General features: G+C 45.1%; 1 protein-coding gene across 4 annotated transcripts in view; it reads right to left on the bottom strand.

Moving 5' to 3' along the window:
- DNAJA3 (DnaJ heat shock protein family (Hsp40) member A3) overlaps window positions 1-13674 on the bottom strand; it is a 31047-nt gene that overhangs the window by 16272 nt on the left and 1101 nt on the right. For 3 of the 4 annotated variants that reach the window (XM_012441825.2, XM_012441826.2, XM_012441827.3), the window contains exons 2-3: window positions 4303-4436; window positions 1126-1209 (exon numbers count right to left, since the gene is read on the bottom strand). The exons of the other annotated variant lie outside the window; for it this stretch is intronic. In XM_012441825.2, the coding sequence (XP_012297248.1) occupies window positions 1126-1209; window positions 4303-4436 (218 nt within the window). The remainder of the gene's footprint in view (window positions 1-1125; window positions 1210-4302; window positions 4437-13674) is intronic. 4 annotated transcript variants of the gene reach the window in all.

Raw genomic sequence — 13674 nt, 5'->3', positions numbered from 1 at the left:
GGAAGACTGCTTGAGCCCGAGTTTGAGGCTGCAGTGAGCTGTGATCTTGCCACTACACTCCAGTCTAGGCAACAGAGTGAGACATCAACTTTTTTTTGTTTTTTTTGATAGAGAGTCTGGCTCTCTTGCCCAGGCTGGAATGCAATGGTGCAATCTTCGGCTCACTGGAACCTCCACCTCCCAGCTTTAAGCAATTGTCCTGCCTCAGTCTCCTGAGTAGCTGGGATTACAGGTGCCTGCCACCGTGCCTGACTAATTTTTGTATTTTTAGTACAGACAGAGTTTCACCATGTTGGCCAGGCTGGTCTCAAACTCCTGACTTCAAGTGCTCTGCCCACCTCGGCCTCCCAAAGTGCTGGGATTACAGGCGTGAGCCAATATTCTTGGCCTGGAATCTCTCTCTTTTTTTTTTTCTTGAGAGGGAGTCTTGTTCTGTCATCCAGGCTGGAGTGCAGTGGTGCGACCTCAGCTCACTGCAACCTCTGCCTCCCAGGTTCAAGTGATTCTCCTGCCTCGGCCTCCCAAGTAGCTGGGATTACAGGTGTGAGCCACCACACCCAGCTCTCTTTGTTTTGTTTTTGAGATAGAATCTTGCTCTGTCAACCACGCTGGAGTGCAGTGGAGCAATCTTGGCTCACTGCAACCTCCACCTTCTGGGTTCATGCGATTCCCCAGTCTCAGCCTCCCAAATAGCCGGGACTACAGGTGCGTGCCACCATGCGTGGCTAGTTTTTTTTGTATTTTTAGTAGAGGTGGGGTTTTCACCATGTTAGCCAGGATGGTCTCCATCTCTTGACCACGTGATCCACCCGCCTCGGCCTTCCAGAAGTGCTAGGATTACAGTGTGAGCCACCATGTGTGGCCTTTTTTTTTTTTTTAAGCCAGTCAAATTTAGCAGTGGGGGGTTATATACCAACTTTAGTGACACTAATGTTAATAAGTTCTGATAACCCACTACCATCAGACCAGCCTCTTTTTTTTTTTTTTTAACAAGATGACTTGGTGCAGGGACATGGCCTTCACACTGGACTGTGTGACACATCAGGTTGTACCAGGCAGCAATGCAAACTTCGATTCATACATGTAGCTGAACAGCAGTGACTGCATGCATGTAAGTCATATTACCTCATAGGCTTCTGCCAGCTGGGAGAACTTCTCCTTGGCTTTGGGATCATCCTTATTTGTGTCAGGGTGATACTTCTTGGCAAGCTAAGGGAAAAACATGATAAACTGCTTCATATATAAGATGATTATAACAGAACTCCAAATACCAATCATAATTATGTTTCCTTTATAAAAGTTGTCTCTCTGCTGGGTGCAGTGGCTCATGCTTGTAATCCCAGCACTTTGAGAGGCCAAGGCAGACAGATCACTTAAGCTTAGGAGTTCAAGACCAGCCTGGGCAACAGAGTGAAACCCCTCCCCACCAAAAATACAAAAAATTAGCCGAGCATGGTGGCGCACACCTGTGGTCCCAGCAACACAGGAGGCTGAAGCACGAGAATCACTTGAACCTGGGAGGTGGAGGTTGCAGTGAACAGAGATCGAGCCACTGCATTCCAGGACAGGTGATGAAGTGAGACTCTGTCCCCGCCAAAAATAATAATAATTATCTGTTTTAATGTCTCGATCTCTTAACTTGAGGGCAGGAACTGACTCTGACGTATCTCTTTGCCCTTAGCATCCAGTATGGCTTAGAACAGGTAAATAAACAAAAAAGAGAAAGAAATTTTTAAAAAGGGCACCAGACGCAGTGGCTCATGCCTGTAATCCCAGCACTTTGGAATCCCAAGCTGGGTGGATCACCAGAGGTCAGGATTTGAGACCAGCTTGGCCAACATGGGGAAACCCCATCTCTACTAAAAATACAAAAATTAGCCAGGTATGGTGGCATGCACCTATAATCACAGGTTATAATCACTGGGGCAGTTGATGCAGGAGAATGGCTTGAGCCCAGGAGGCAGACAGAGGTTGCAGTGAGCCAAGATCGCACCACTGCACTCCAGCTTGAGCAACAGAGTGAGACTCTGTCTCAAAGAAGAAAAAGTTTTAAAGAAGGGAAGAAAATAACTAAATAAAAAGATGTCTCTGTTGTTTCAATTATTTTTGTAAGTACATTAAATACAGTGATTGCTACAGTTTTACCTGATCTTTTTACTTCCACACCTAAAAACTTGAATGGTTCCCTAAATGAAGAATTTCTCTTAAATTAAGTCTCTAGGACTTGCTAAGGGCCTCACATCAATTGTCATGGGAGTTCAGTCCAGCCTCCATCTTTTCAATCTTCTCCCACTCTTGCGTCAGGCACCTGACTCTTGAGCTCAGGAAGAGACAGGCCATTCGCTAGTCACAGGCCAGCATCTCTGGTTCCTGTCCCCAAGCCTCTGTTCAATCCATTACAACCCAATTAAAATTGGGCAATAGATCCAAATACGCATTTCTCCAAAGACATACAAATGGCCAACATGCCCAAGAAAAGATGTTCAACATTATGAGTCACCAGGGAAAAAGCAAATTGAAACAGTAATGAGACAGCATTTCACATTCACTAGGGTAGTAATTAAAAAGACAGATGATAATAACAAGTGTTCACTGTGATGTGGAGAAATAATGGTCCTCGTACGCTACTGGTGGGAATGTAAATGGTGTAGATGATTTGAAAAAGGCTGGCAGCTTCTCAATAAAGATCCAGTTACCGCCAGGTGTGGTGGCTCACCCCTGTATTCCCAACACTTTGGGAGACCAAAGCGGGTGGATCACGAAGTCAAGAGATCAAGACCATCCTGGCCAACATGGTGAAACCCCGTCTCTACTAAAAATACAACAATTAGCCGGGCATGGTGGCACGTGTCTATAGTCCCAGCTACTCAGGAGGCTCAGGAAGGAGAGTCGCTTGAACCCAGGACATGGAAGTTGCAGCGAGCTGAGGTTGTGCCGCTGTACTCCAGCCTGGTGACAGAATGAGACTATCTCAAAAAAAAAAAAAAAAAAGATCCAGTTACCATATGACTCTACTCCTAAATATCTAAGAGAAATGAAAACATGTCTACACAAAAACTTACATATGAATGTGTATATAGCAGCACTGTTCATGATAGCAAAAAGTGGAAAATATCCAAATGTCCATCAAACAATGAATAAACAAAATGTTATCAATCCATGCAACAGAATATTATTTGACCACGAAAAGGGATGAAGTATTGACACAAGCTACAACACAAATGAACCTTCAAAGTATGATGCGAATGAAAGAGGCCAGACACAAAAGGACACATATTGTGCGATTCCCTGTATATGAGTAGCCAGAATAGGCAAATCTAAAGAGACAGGATGCAGGTGAGTAGCTGCCAAGGACCAGGGAAAGTAAAAATGGAAGGTGAGTGCCAATGAGTACAGGGTTTCTTTCTGAGGTGACAAAAATGTTCTAAAGTTGATTGTAGTGACAGCTGCACAACTCCAGTGAAGTGTACACTTACAAAAAGCTCTTAATTCTACACTGGTGTCTCCAATACTGATTTTATTTTATTGGCCAGAGCAAACCAAGAGTCTGGGAACCAGTGGTTTAGACATCTCACATACAACTTTACTCAGCCACCCTAACTACGGTAATATACCCTGGGATACGACAATGGGAATTTCACGTTTTCTTTCTTCTTCTTCTTCTTCTTCTTCTTATTATTATTATTATTATTATTATTATTAGAGATGGGGTTTCACCATTATTATTATTATTATTATTATTATTAGAGATGGGGTTTCACCATGATGGCCAGGCTGGTCTTGAACTCCTGACCTCAGGTGACCCACCCACCTCGGCCTCCCAAAGTGCTAGGATTACAGGAGTGAGCCACCGCGCCCGGCGAATTTCACATTTTCCAGGTTAAGAAAGGAAGTAATTCTAAACCTATAAACTTTTATCCGAATGCAAAGAATGACTACTTAAAACTTAGACCATCATATCTACTGATTCAGAAGGTACAGATTAAATTTAATTATGAATATAGCTCTGGAAAAAAAACTTCTTAAAATCTCTGGTTTATGATACTGAGAGACCAGACTGAAAAAATACAATAAAATAAAATCTCTGGTTTGGACTTGCCTTTTTGTTCTGAAGCATTAACCTCTACGACATTGTGCACCGAAAAACACAGTCTAGCAAAGTTCATCCTTATCACACCATTCTATACTATCAGCTCATGAGATCTATCCATGGGGGCACATACGCTATACTAATCAGGATCAGATGGGGTCAACAACATGCCTTCTACAATTTGGTCACCAAAATCTGACTTCCATACAGACCTGGTAATAGGCTTTCTTGATATCTTTCTGGCTGGCATTTCGAGGCACTCCTAATATCTGGTAATAATCTTCTTTGGCCAAAGGGGCACTCGTGTGGAAGAAGGCAGTACAAACGAAAGGGTAATGTTTTGTTCCTAAAAAGAAAAAAAAAGAAAGAAAATCACTCTGGGGATGTTCTCAACAAAAGAAAACTGAGTACATGACCCACCAGACTATATCTGTGAAGGAACAAACAAACTGATAGGGTTTGGCTGTGTCCCCACCCAGATCTCATCTCGAATTATAGTTCCCATAATCCTTACATGTAATGGGAGGGACTTGAGAGGAGGTAACTGAATCATGGGGGCAGTTACCTCCATGCTGTTCTCCTGATAGTAAGTTCTCATGGTTTTGTTTGTTTGTTTTTTGAGACAGAGTCTCCTGTGGCCAGGTTGGAGTACAGTGGCCGTGATCTCAGCTCACAACCTCCGCCTCCGGGGTTCGAGTGATTCTCCTGCCTTAGCCTCCTGAGTAGCTGGGATTATAGGCACCCGCCACCATGCCCGGCTAATTTTTGTATTTTTAGTAGAGACGGGATTTCACCATGTTGGCCAGGATGGATATCTTGACCTTGTGATCTGCCTGCCTCGGCCTCCCAAGGTGCTGGGGATTACAGGCATAAACCACGGCGTCCGGCCAAGATCTGATGGTTTTATAAGGGGCTTTTCACTCTTTTGCTCATTCTTCCTGCTGCCATGTTAAGGACATGTTTGCTTCCCCTTCCACCATGATTGTAAGTTTCCTGAGGCCTCCCCAGCCACACTGAACTTCAAGTCAATTAAACCTCTTTCCTTTGAAAATTACCCAGTCTTAGGTATGTCTTATTAGCTGTGTGAGAACAGACTAATACACAGGCTAAAGCTTTAGGGCTGTTCCCCTCCAAGTCCACTGCAGACCAAACTCACTGTACTTCAATAATGGCTAAGTCCACAGTATTCAATTAATATTAAACAATGTCAGAGTATTAGATGAGGCTGATTCTCCTGGGTTATACTACCGGTGTGGTCTCAGTACACCACTAAAGGAATAATACTCCTGACTGGGAGAAGATTAATAAGGGATTCAGCTTCCCCTCTTATGCCACATGAGCACTTACTATATGCTACGTATTTTCATATTCTTCTGTCACACTTAATGCTTAACAACTCCCCATAATCTTTCCTCTACCTTGCAGCCTTGGGTATCTGGTTAAGGAACAGTCCTCAGACTGTGGTCCCTGGACCAACACCATCATTAGACTAATGAAAATACAGATGTTCAGGCCCTACTCCAGACATTCACCAGAAACTCAGGAGGTCTCCAGCCACTAGATGCCAGTAGGAACTCCCTCTATGAACCCAGGCACTGCTAAATGTCTCCTGGGAAGTAAAACTGTCCCCTGCTGAAAATCATTGACAACCCAATTTAGGAAGGTGGGGAAGAACTTCTAGGCATCTGCTGTTGAGCTGCAGAAACTGGCTGGACTGCCCAGGGAAGCATTTGCCATTTTCAGTGGAAAACAAGTGGCAGTCACTACCCAGAATGACTTTGTACTTTGGATCTGGATTTGCAGCATCTATTTTTAATAGCAAGACACTAACTGCTTAAGCAATAAGGATGTTTGGCCGGGCGCGGTGGCTCACGCCTGTAATCCCAGAACTTTGGGAGGCTGAGGTGGGTGGATCACGAGGTCAAGAGATTGAGACCATCCTAGTCAACATGGTGAAACCCCGTCTCTACTAAAAATACAAAAAATTAGCTGGGCATGGTGGTGCGTGCCTATAATCCCAGCTACTCAGGAGGCTGAGGCAGGAGAATTACCTGAACCCAGGAGGCAGAGGTTGCAGTGAGCCGAGATCGTGCCATTGCACTCCAGCCTGGGTAACTCCGACTCAAAAAAAAAAAAAAGAAATAAGGATGTTTTAGTTTACCTACTTAACAGAGAGGAAGAGTGTTTTTTGTTGTTTGGTTTTTATTTTTATTTTTTGAGACAGAGTTTCACTCTTGTTGCCCAGGCTGGCGTGGATCTTGGCTCACCACATCCTCTGCCTCCGAGTTCAAACTATTCTCCTGCCTCAGCCTCCAGAGTAGCTGGGATTACAGGTGTGTGCCATCACACCCGGCTAATTTTGTATTTTTAGCAGAGATGGGGTTTCTCCACCACACCCATGCTTGTTGTTGTTGTCTTTTTTTTTTGAGACGGAGTTTCATTCTTGTTGCCCAGACTGGAGTGCAACTGCGTGATCGTGGCCCACTGCAACCTCCGCCTCCCGGATTCAAGTGATTCTCCTGCCTCAGCCTCCCAAGTAGCTGGGACTACCTGCATGCACCATCACGCCCAGCTAATTTTGTATTTTTAGTAGAGACGGGGTTTCACCACGTTGGTCATGCTGATCTCAAACTCCTGACCTCAAGTGACCCACTCGCCTCGGCCTCCAAAGTGCTGGAATTACAGGCATGAACCACCCACATCCAGCCTGGAAGAGCGTTTTAAGAGGTGCAATCTCTTCAAAAAATAAATAAGACCAGGCACAGTGGCTCTCACCTGCAATCCCAGCACTTTGGGAAGCTGAGGCGTGAGGATAGCTTGAGCCCAGGAGTTCAAGACTAGCCTGTGTAACACAGAGAGACCCTGTCTCTATAAAAAGTAAATAAATACATGAATCAAACACTTTAACTTACATGGCATACTAGATACATTTGTAAATAAACTTGTGACATGGGAAAAAAAAAGAGAAAGAAATAGGCTAAAGAGGAGTTTGAATCCATACGGATATATGCCTGTAACTAAACTAGACTGTGTATGTGGTGGCAGTGGTGATAAGAGATGATAATAATTAACGCGGCCTAGGAATAAGAAGGGCCTTAGAGCTTTGCGAACAAGACTGGATCTTATCCAAAGAGCAATAGGGAGCCACTGCTAGTATTAAACAAAGAACTGATTGGGAGTGCACGAGAAACAACTCTGAATGGAAGCCTGGGAGACTACTCGAAGTTAATGAGCACAAAACAACCACAGGTGTTGAGCACATCCAAGTAGGAGGCCAGGTAAAGCATACTCAGACAGAAGAATGAGTAGGAATGGTCAGAATACCTAAAATCAGAAATAGGAAATAAATCCATGTGTTTGGCATACCCACTACGCTCAGAATATAAAAAGCAAATTGGAAGTAGTAGGGGTCAGGAGACCACTATTGTGTTTCTTCAGTCAGACTTGAGAAGACACTAGAGCTGGCTTATTATTGAACCTGTACTTAACCCGCTTTTGACTTGGGAGTGAGGGATTGCCCTGACTCAACTGAGCCTCTCTCTCAGCACTCCTTCCAATGCCAGAAGGCTGACGCTGGTAGTAAGTGGCCTGTGGCAGCTGTGGCTTCAACATTCTGGGCAGAGAACATGGACTGGAATTAATACAGAGATAGTAACGCACAAAACTGCATGTGGATAAAGACAAATCATGTTTAATTACAGGAATAATGACTTCAGCCCAGGCTGAAGTGCAGTGGTGTGATCTTGGCTCACTGCAACTTCCGCCTCCCGGGTTCAAGCGATTCTTATGCCTCAGCCTCCAAAGTAGCCAGGACTACAGGCAAGCATCACCACACCTGGCTAATTTTTTAATTTTTAGTAGGGAAGGGGATTCACCATGTTGGCCAGGCTGGTCTTAAACTCCTGATCTCAAGAGATCTGCCAGCCTCATCCTCCCAAAGTACTGGGAACAGGTGTATAAGCCACTGTCCTCAGTCTGATGACTTCTGACATTATCCAAAGGTCATCAATGATTAAGAATAATTAGAGTTCATTTAACAGACAATTTATTTTACCAGATATGATCAGTAAATGTAGAGAAACCCAGAATAGAATAAGCCTCTGAGTCGTTCCAAGAATGGCCAACCCACTGTCCAATAACTGCTTTCTTTTCTTTTTTTTTTTTTTTGGGAGTTTCGCTTTTGTTGCCCAGGCTGGAGTGCAATGGCACGATCTTGGCTCACTGCAACCTCCGCCTCCTGGATTCAAGCGATTCTCCTGCCTCAGCCTCCCAAGTAGCTGGGATTACAGGAACCTGCCACCATGTCTGGCCAATTTTTTTGTGTTTTTAGTAGAGACGGGGTTTGGCTATGTTGGCCAAGCTGGTCTTGAACTCCTGGCCTCAGGTGATCCACCCACCTTGGCCTCCCAAAGTGCTGGGATTATAGGCGTGAGCCACCATGCCCAGCCACCAACTGCTTTCTGCTTGGAAGAGAAGTTAGATTTAAAGTGTTGTTACATCATCTAAGTGTACTACTAGATTTGAGACAAGAGTATAGACTACTATTTGGAAACTGAGTTGATGCCCTTTTTAAATTTGGGGTTTTATTTAGAGACAGGGGTCCCATTATGTTGCCTAGGCCAAACTCAAATTCCTGGACTCCAAAAATCCTCCTACTTCAACTTCCTGGGTAGCTAGGACCACAGAGGCTCACCACGACATGGCTTCTTGGTTGATGCCTTTATTTATTGATTAATTTTGGGCAGAGAAAGAGTCATACTCTGTCTCCCAGGCTGGAGTGCAGTGGCATCATCATGGCTCACTGCACCCTCAACCTCCTAGGCTAAAGTGATCCTCCCACCCCAGCCTGCCAAGTAGCTGGTAGTACAGGCAGGTGCCACCACAATCAGCTTGCTTGCTTGCTTATTTCTTTCTTTTCTCTTTTGCTTTCTTTCTAGAGATGCTGTTTCGCTCAGCTCATTGCAACCTCCACCTCCCAGGTCTAAGTGATTCTCCTGCCTCAGCTTCCCGAGTAGCTGGGATTACAGGCATGTGCCACCACGCCTGGGCTAATTTTATATTTTTAGTAGAGACGGGGTTTCTCTATGTTGGTCAGGCTCGTCTCGAACTCCAAACCTCAGGTGATCCACCCGCCTCCACTTCCCAAAGTGCTGGGATTACAGGCATGAACCACCTTGCCCGGCCCCAGTCAGCTAATTTTTAAAAATCTTTTTGTAGGCCAGTCATGGTGGCTCACACCTGTAATCCCAGCACTTTGGGAGGCCGAGGTGGGCGGATCACGAGGTCAAGAGATCAAGGCCATCTTGGCCAACATGGTGAAACCCCATCTGTACTAAAAATATAAAAATAATCTGGGAGTGGTGTCACGCACCTGTAGTTCGGCTATTTGGGCGGCTGAAGCAGGAGAATGGCTTGAGCCTGGGAGGCGGAGGTTGACATGAACCAAGACTGTGTCACTGCACTCCAGCTTGGCAACAGAGTGAGACTCTGTCTGAAAAAAAAAAAAAAATCTTTTTGTAGAGATGGGATCTCCCTATGTTGCCCAGGTGGTCTCAAACTCCTGGGCTCATGTGATCCTCCTGCCTTAGCATCAGCAAAGTACTGGGATTACAGGCATGAGCCACCCAGCCCAACCACTTGATGACTCTATATGTGAAAACAGAATGCACCCTGAAAGATGTCACCTCTCACCTGTGTACACAACTTGATACAAAACTTGCCCGTGGCATGTGGTGGCAGGCACCTGTAATCTCAGCTACTTGGAAGGCTGAGGCAGAAAACTGCTTGAACCCAGGAGGCAGAGATTGCAGTGAGCCAAGACAGAGGCACTGCACTCCAGCCTGGGCAAAAGAGTGAGACTTCGTCTAAAAAATAAATAAATAAATAATTAATTAAAAAAAAAAATTGCCCATGGCAGGCTATGAGCTCCCTTGGGGAACAAGACAGCTAACCATAGTTCCTTAGTATCAGCCTCATGCAAAGCTTTGTATTTAATGCCTGTCTCTCTGTCTTTCACGTACACAATAATAAAAAATGTTCCCAGGCCGGGCGCGGTGGCTCACGCCTATAATCCCAGCGCTTTGGGAAGCTTGAGACAGGTGGATCATGAGGTCAAGAGATTGAGACCATCCTGGTCAACATGGTGAAACCCCGTCTCTACTAAAAATACAAAAATTTGCTGGGCATGGTGGTGCACACCTGTAGTCCCAGCTACTTGGGAGGCTGAGGCAGGAGAATTGCCTGAACCCAGGAGGCGGAGGTTGCGGTGAGCCGAGATTGTGCCATTGCACTCCAGCCTGGGTAACAAGAGCGAAACTCGGTTTCAAAAAAAAAAGAAAAAAAAAATGTTCCCAAATTTGTGCAGCTGAAACATGAACAAATTTGGCTTAATAAAACAGGTCACCTAAGGAATTAATATTTGAACAAAAAGATGCAGCCAGATTCTATTTATAACAACCTTGGGTCAGGGGCGGTGGCTCACACCTGTAATCCTGGCTCTTTGGGAGGCCAAGGCAGGCAGATCACAAGGTCAGGAGATTGAGACCACCCTGACCAACATGGTGAAACCTCATCTCTACTAAAATACAAAAAATTAGACAGGGGTGGTGGTGTGTGCCTGTAGTCCCAGCTACTTGGGAGGCTGAGGCAGGGGAACGGCTTCAACCCAGGAGGCAGAGGTTACACTAAGCCGAGATTGCACCATTGCACTTCAGCCTGATGACAGAGCAAGACTCTGTCTCAAAAAAACAAAACAATGGCCACTTTTGATCATGTTGAAAAATCTAGCCTGGTGCAGTGGCTCATGCTTATAATCTCAGCACTTTGGGAGGCCAAGATGGAAGGGTTGTTTGAAGCCAGGAGTTTGAAACCAGCCTGGGCAACACAATAAGACCATGGCTCTACAAAATAAAAAAATATATATATGTATGCATTTAAAAAAAATTATAAAAGAAACAAAAAAATCCATCAAGACATCTCTCCAAATAATCGAAATGAAACGCAGAAAGAATACTGAACAGAGGACTGCTCCTTCCATGAGGTACATAGATGCAGGAATAGAATTTAAAAATTTATTCTCGGGCCAGGTGCTATGTAATCCCAGCATTTGGAAGGCCCAGGTGGGCAGATCACTTGAAGCCAAGAGTTCAAGACCAGCCTGGCCAACATGGTAAAACCCCGTCTCTACTAAAAATATAGAAGTTGGCTGGGCATGGTGGCTCACGGGTATAATCCCAGGTCTTTGAGAGGCAGAGGCTGGCAGATCACCTGAGATCAGGAGTTCCAGACCAGCTGGGCCAACATGGTAAAACCCTATCTCTACTAAAAATACAAAAATCAGCTGGGCATGGTCATTGGTGCATGTAATCCCAGCTACTCAGGAGGTTGAGGTAGGAGAATTGTTTTAACCTGGGATGCAGAGGTTGCAGTCAGCTGAGATCATGCTACTGTACTCCAGCCTGGGCAACAGAGCAAGACTCCCATCTCAAAAAAAGAAAAAGCAAGAAATAAAAAGTTAGTCTGGTATGGCGGCACCCACCTGTAATCCCAGCTACTTGGGAGGCTGAAGCAGGAGAATCGCTTGAACCCAGTAGGCAGAGGTTGAAGTGAGCCAGGATTACACCACTGCACTTCGGCCTGGGTGACAGAGAAAGAGTCCATCCCAAAAAACAAAAAATTATTCTCTTGGCCAGGTGCAGTGGCTGACACCTGCAATCCCAGCACTTTGGGAGGCTGAGGCAAGCAAATCACTTGAGCTCAGCCTGGGTAACATGGCAAAACCTCAACTACAAAAAAACACAAAAAACTAGCCGGGTTTTTTTACTTATTTTTTATAAATAAAAAATAAAAAAATAAAGATACAAAAATTGGCAGGGCATGGTGGGGGACACCTGTAATCCCAGCTACTGGGGAGGCTGAGGCAGGAGAATCACTTCAACCCAGGAGGCAGAGGTTGCAGTTAGCAGAAATCGAGTCACCACACTGCAGCCTGGGTGACAGAACAATACTCCACCTCAAAAAAAAAGAAAAGAAAAAGAAAGGAAAACACCAATAAGCACTTCAAGGAATGTATAATTTGGTATCACGTCAGGCAAGGAAGGCAGCAAATTCCATCCTGGTCAACATGGTGAAACCCCGTCTCTACTAAAAATACAAAAATTAGCTGGGCATGGTGGCGCAAGCCTGTAGTCCCAGCTACTCAGGAGGCTGAGACAGGAGAATTGCTTGAACCCAGGAGACAGAGGTTGCAGTGAGCCGAGATCACGCCATTGCACTCCAGCCTGGGTAACAAGAGCGAAACTCTTGTCTCAAAAAAAAAAAGCAAATAAATAATCATTATCTTTTTTTTTTTCCTGGCTTCAAGCAATTCTCCTGCCTCAGCCTCCCGAGTAGCTGGGACTACAGGCAGGCACACACCACCATGCCCAGAGAATTTTTTGTATTTTTAGTAGAGATGGAGTTTCACCATGTTGGCCGGGATGGTCTCCATCTCTTGACCTTGTGATCCACCCACCTCAGCCTCCCAAAGTGCTGGGATTACAGGTGTGAGCCACCACGCCCAGCCATAATCATTCTCTTGATCAAACACACATCCAATCTCTTTGTTCTCTGCCATCTCCTTAGTGCCCACAATGGTGGGTGGCATAAAATAGTCCTCAATTAATTCCTGTGAATGAATGAATTTTCAAAGAGAGGCTCAAAGCTATTAAATAATACACCCGGGTCACACACACTGGGGAAGTTCACCCCTGAAGCCCAGGCTCTTTTCTTTACATTGCATGAAGTAACCACAATTCCTGATACTTTATTGCCTACTATGTAAGTATTACGAAACTGGATTGCAATAGGAAATTACCTAGTATTAATTACCCAGTTAGGGCCCTTTAACTAATCTTTATAAATTTATGGATAGCTTAAATATCATTTGGACAAATCCTAGAGAACACAAAACGACTAGCACAATTCAGGCACATACAACATACAGGACAAGAAAACATGGCTGCTGGGCATGGTGGCTCATGCCTGTAAATCCCAGCACTCTGGGAGGCCGAGGTGGGTGGATCACCTGAAGTTAGGAGTTTGAGACCAGCCTGGCCAACATGCCAAAACCCCATCTCTATTAAAGATACAAAAATTAGGCCGGGCGCGGTGGCTCACGCCTGTAATCCCAGCACTTTGGGAGGCCAAGGCAGGTGGCTCATGAGGTCAAAAGCTCAAGACCATCCTGGTCAACATGGTGAAACCCTGTCTCTACTAAAAACACAAAAAATTAGCTGGGCATGGTGGCGCGTGCCTGTAATCCCAGCTACTCAGGAGGCTGAGGCAGGAAGAATTGCCTGAACCCAGGAGGCGGAGGTTGCAGTTAGCCAAGATCATGCCATTGCACTCCAGCCTGAGTAACAAGAGCGAAACTCTGCCTCAAAAAAAAAAAATAAATAAAAAATAAAAAAATAAAGATACAAAAATTGGCAGGGCATGGTGGCGGACACCTGTAATCTCAGCTACTGGGGAGGCTGAGGCAGGAGAATCACTTCAACCCAGGAGGCGGAGGTTGCAGTGAGCAGAAATCGATCACCACACTGCAG

This window comes from Aotus nancymaae, unplaced genomic scaffold (genome assembly GCF_030222135.1).
Source record: "Aotus nancymaae isolate 86718 unplaced genomic scaffold, 86718_ANA_hifiasm-v0.15.2.pri h1tg000049l, whole genome shotgun sequence".
NCBI classification, from domain to species: Eukaryota; Metazoa; Chordata; class Mammalia; order Primates; family Aotidae; genus Aotus; species Aotus nancymaae.
The sequence above is the reverse complement of the archived record's forward strand: the minus strand, read 5'-3'. Positions and strand labels throughout refer to the sequence as shown.